General features: G+C 33.7%; 1 protein-coding gene across 1 annotated transcript; it reads left to right on the top strand.

Moving 5' to 3' along the window:
- The first annotated feature begins 268 nt into the window (after window positions 1-268).
- On the top strand, window positions 269-1,354 carry LOC109185162 (AT-hook motif nuclear-localized protein 23-like). The gene has a single exon (XM_019335141.1). The coding sequence runs from the start codon at window positions 563-565 to the stop codon at window positions 1,334-1,336; it is 774 nt and encodes a 257-aa protein (XP_019190686.1). The 5' UTR covers window positions 269-562; the 3' UTR covers window positions 1,337-1,354.
- Window positions 1,355-5,224: the final 3,870 nt, after the last annotated feature.

The raw sequence follows: 5,224 nt of genomic DNA, 5'->3' as shown, positions 1-5,224 counted from the left end.
TAACAGCTTATTTATTTTAAATTAGTATTAAAATTTCTTTAATAAATATTATAATTTCTATCATAAGTATCAAATACAGTATATATAAATATGACCCGTCTCACATAAGTGGGACTCGTTTCTGAGGTGCGAGTATAATCAGGTTATTTAGCACGCGCTTAAAGAAACGCGTAGGTACTCCAAAACAAGATTAGTAGCTAGCTTAGCAAGTTGAATAAGCATATAATTAAAAATTTTAGGGCAAGAGAAGTGACCCCTCTCTCTCTCTTTCTCTCTCACCCCTCTCTTCTGCGTCTTCTTCCCTCTCCTCCTTTCCCTGCACTCAAAGACCCAACCATTTGCAAAAACTTTTTTTTTTTTTTGTTTATAAAATCTCTATTTATATCTACATGGTTTGTAGCTCTATTTTTCTATGAATATTTATTTTCTCATCTTTTTTTTTTCCCCACTCATGCCAATAAACAAATAAATAAACCCCCCGTCAAGAAAACAGTTTTTAATTTCTGAATTTTAAACAATTTTTTTTCACTCGTTTTGTGTTGTTTCCTGCTTCTGGGCACCCATGGCTGGCTTAGATTTAAGCACTGCTTCTTATGTTCATCATCAGCTTCACCACCCGGACTTCAACTTGCCGGAAAATGATGACGACGGGAACCAGTCGAACCGGACCGGACCGGGGGACGTGGTGGGTCGGAGGCCGAGGGGTAGACCGCCCGGTTCGAAGAACAAGCCGAAACCGCCGGTGATTATTACCAGGGAGAGTGCCAACACTTTGCGGGCTCACATCTTGGAGATTGGGAGCGGTTGCGATGTTTTCGACTGCGTGGCGACGTACGCGCGGCGGCGGCAGCGTGGGATCTGCGTGCTGAGCGGCAGCGGGACGGTGACGAATATTAGTCTCCGGCAGCCGGCGGCGGGCGGCGGGGCGGCGGTGGTGAATTTGCATGGGAGGTTTGAGATACTGTCGCTGTCGGGGTCGTTCCTGCCGCCGCCGGCGCCGCCGGGGGCCACCAGCTTGACGATATACTTGGCCGGGGGACAAGGGCAGGTGGTGGGCGGCAGCGTGGTGGGCGAGCTCACCGCCGCCGGACCCGTCATCGTCATCGCCGCTTCCTTCACGAATGTCGCGTATGAGCGGCTGCCGTTGGAGGACGAGGAAGACGCGCCGCCGCCGGCTCAGCCCCAAGTTCAACCCCCGGTTTCCTCGCAAACCTCCGGCGCTAGCGGCAGCGGCGGCGGCGGCGTCGCCGTCGGCAGCAACCCTTTTCCGGCGGACCCATCTTCTGGACTCCCATTCTTTAACCTGCCACTCAATATGCCGCCATTTGGAGTCTAAATTAGCTAATTGGATCGGGAAAAAAACGGCAAATCTTGAATCGTAAAGGTTAGCAAATTACTATGTACTAATTAATCATCATATCGCTCCTCTTTTCTCTTCTTCTTCATCTTCTTAATCCTTTGTTCCATCTTTTTTTTTTTTTTTTTGGTTCTGTAACTTCTTGAAATAGTTCTCCCAGCTAGTGTTCTTTTATGAAACTTTTGATCTCTATGAAGAAATGGTTTGATGAGATTTCATAATTACATGAATGTTTGAGCTGAATTTCTTGCGTACTTTAATTCTGGGAATTTGATCCCCAGCTGGTTTTTTGCTGAAAACAATGCTTCTGTTCTCTTTCTCAACTAATTAAATCTTTTGAAAAATATCACAAAAAAGAAAAAAAAAAAAAAAAAAAAAAAACTTTATATTTAAATTTCTAATTTGTGACCACTCCATCCTATCAGTGGTCATTCAGTTTTAGATCTACTAAACCCTCCTAGTACTGATGAACTACTCTCTACCTCACCCCTCCCATTTCTTTTTTCTTTTTTTTTTTTTTGAAAAAATAAAATACATAAAATTAAAATTTTAGATTGAGGAAGAATAGAACAAATCGATACTACCTTGTAAACAATCATAAATGTTTCAGAACAAAAAATTCGGTCTGCAATTTGATAATTACGTTACTAGGTTTTCCCATTTTCTAATGTTTTGTGGAATTGGTCTGAGCTAGTTCTGTCGTGCTTTTTAATCTGGGTATTATGCCATTAGGATATATACAATCTTAGATTTTCATTTGATTAGTTTATTACTTATTTAAATTAATTAGCTAACCCTTATAAAAAAAAATTTAAAGATATATTCTTTTTATAGGAATGGTTTTGAGTGTTGTCGAGTTTAATTTCTTATTTTTAGGGCATACATATATAACTATATTAATTAGTGTATGTATGTATAATATATTCACAAGATCCATAATCAGGTGAGAACCAACATTAACCAGCGAACTGCAACTTGTGAAGAATTGCACCGCACTTACTACATGATTGCACCTCAAGGTCTTCCAGGCATGTTTGGGAGTCGTAGCAGTGCAATCATGTAGTAGTTGCGGTGCAATCCTTCATAAGTTCGCAATTCACAGGTTAAGGTTGGTCCTCACCTGATTAGAAATTGTATGCGTGAATTATAAACTAAATGGTTTCTTTGAGTGGTACTTAGATTAGTAAAAATGGTCCTTTCAAAAAAAATAAAAAGATTAGTAAAAATGGTCCTTTAAAAAAAAAAGATTAGTAAAAATGGATAAAAAAAAAATCTCACTTATTGCCTTGAAAATTAAATGCACTGGTAATTAGTTCATACTTGTGAGTAAATGGAAAATATGCTTGCATTGTTTGCCAATCATCATCATTATCATTTATCATATTTATTGTTAGAAAGTCAAAATCAATTCATATATTTAATACTTCATGTAATTTTTTAATGTAATATATAAATGTTATTTATTAGTACTAAAACCAAACACATAAAACAAGATAGGGGCTGGTGTACATTTCTTAGTTAATTAATATATGCTTCATTGATAATCTATTATTGAGTTATATGCTGCCACTAAATTAAAAATATGGAGTCAAATTTTGACAAAATTCTTATTTGATTCAATAATTTTTAATGAAACTACATTATAATATATTTCACTAGAGTGCATAATTAAGGCTACATAAAATATTAGCTTTTCATCAACTTGTTATTCTATGGAATCTTTCCTGCACCCCATGTGGATTCTAATCAAACTCAGTACATTGATCTATCAAAAACTATATATAAACTTATAATATTTTATAATTGAGCTAATAAAGGGGCTTGCTAACCCAGCTCTATGTAAGAAAGTTAAAAGTGTGGCAAAACTTATTTAGGAGCTTATAGCTTATTGTAAACTACTAATAAACTACAATATGAGTTATGTTTGGTAATGTTCCAAAAATAAGCTAGTAATTTAAAATAATAGTTTGTTTTGAAATGCTATCTATATACCTCAAATGAATATTAAGTGGTAAAATTAAATTTACAAAATAAATTAAATATTGATTATTCTATTACAATTTTCCCTTGTATTTACTTATAAGTGAAAATACGATCATGACTGAGTATTAATAAAAATAATTCTTTTAAAAATAGTACAGAATTCTGCCATACAAAATTATACAAAAAATTTCCTTTTATTTTATATTTTTGAAGTGCATACTTTAATGTAAGTTAGAACGTAACACACATTTCTTACAAAAACACTAAACTTAGGTAAAAATTCTAAAACTTTTGGATTGATTATTTATGTTAGAAGAAATAAAAGTTAGGTTATATATTTGTCCATATATGGTAATATTATTTTACTGTAAATGAAGTTATCATAATAAAGAAAACCCTATTAGGATAACTCCATGTGAACGTGTTTGATACTGATAAGAAATTATTATTAAAATCTATTATGGCTTGGCATGTTGCCTTCAACAAACAATTTAACTTTTCTTTTATAATTTCATTAAAATATTAACTGGGGATTATCTTCTGGATCAGTAGGAAATGGTAAACTAACAACAGGTAGGAATAATGCCTTAGCATATATTACTATATATATTAATATATATATATATATATATATATATATATATATATATATCCATTATTACGTATATAATATATAAATAATAAATGTTTATTCTAATTATCAATTTAAACTTTTATTTAAGGTGGAACACATTCGTACTAGAACTAGGCCTATGTAAAAAGTTATGAATTGAACAGAATATATATAAATTAAAAATGTTATTTTTGAATTGGAGTCCCTAGGTATTTTCATTTCTCAAAGTTCAACATGTATGGGTAGTATGGCATGTTCCTAGTACCTAAAATGAGGGTCTCTAATGTCAGTGTATGTGTGATTATTTCACTTGCAAGATTTAAACTTAAAAGTTTATCTTAGATAAGCTAAATTCCTACATACCAAGTTGTTAGCTCAGCTACTTTATGAATTGTCTTCGAGAGTGTTTAGTAAATAGCTGTTAGTGGGTTTGACTAGTTGATATATAGTATTAGTTGATTGTAGAAAGATGTTTGGTGAATTAGCTGTTAGTTGATAGCTGATTACATACAAAATGACTTTATCAAAAAACTGATCGAAAAACTACTTTGAGTAGCTTTTTGAATTTTAGCGTTTTGAAACAATAAGGGTGTGTTTGGTTGATGGGTTTTGCCCATAGGAATGGGTATGAAAGTGATTGTTATTGTTATTGTTTGGTTGATAGGTTTTTAGATCACTACTATGAGTTTTGAATACCTCATGAATTCAAAAATCCATAAAATAAGGGTTTCATTCGCTTATTCATTCTCAAGCACTACTATTAGTAACCATTCTCATTTCACTCTACTACCAAACATGTTAAATACTTTCACCAAAACTCATTACTATTACCAAGTATTTGATACTCATTCCGATTCTGATTCCCATGTGCGAACCAAAACACACCCTAAGCTGTTACAAAAAACTAATTAATCAAACAATTATATCGGTTGTTTAATCAAATCAAACAACTAATAATAGTCAAATAAATCAAAATTGACTGATAAACTAATTATGTTGCCAAACATAGCCTTCTTCTTTTCGAAAAAATCGCAGTACAAGATTAGGTTATACCCTCTAAATGGATAAGGATTACGAAATGGTTGAGATGGGCAGTTACATGTTTATGTTGGTTAAGTGTTTGGACATTTAAATTAGTATCTTGTATATATTTTAGAACCATGCAGTTATGGATGAAAGAGAATTGATGTCTGTCCAAATTATTATGAATGGGAATTGATAGTTGTAGGGGAGGAGTGCTAGAGTTTATGAGCTAATGACCTTTTTTGTGT

Source organism: Ipomoea nil, unplaced genomic scaffold (genome assembly GCF_001879475.1).
Source record: "Ipomoea nil cultivar Tokyo-kokei standard unplaced genomic scaffold, Asagao_1.1 scaffold1317, whole genome shotgun sequence".
Taxonomy (NCBI): Eukaryota; Viridiplantae; Streptophyta; class Magnoliopsida; order Solanales; family Convolvulaceae; genus Ipomoea; species Ipomoea nil.
This window is presented reverse-complemented; position numbering and strand designations above follow the sequence as displayed.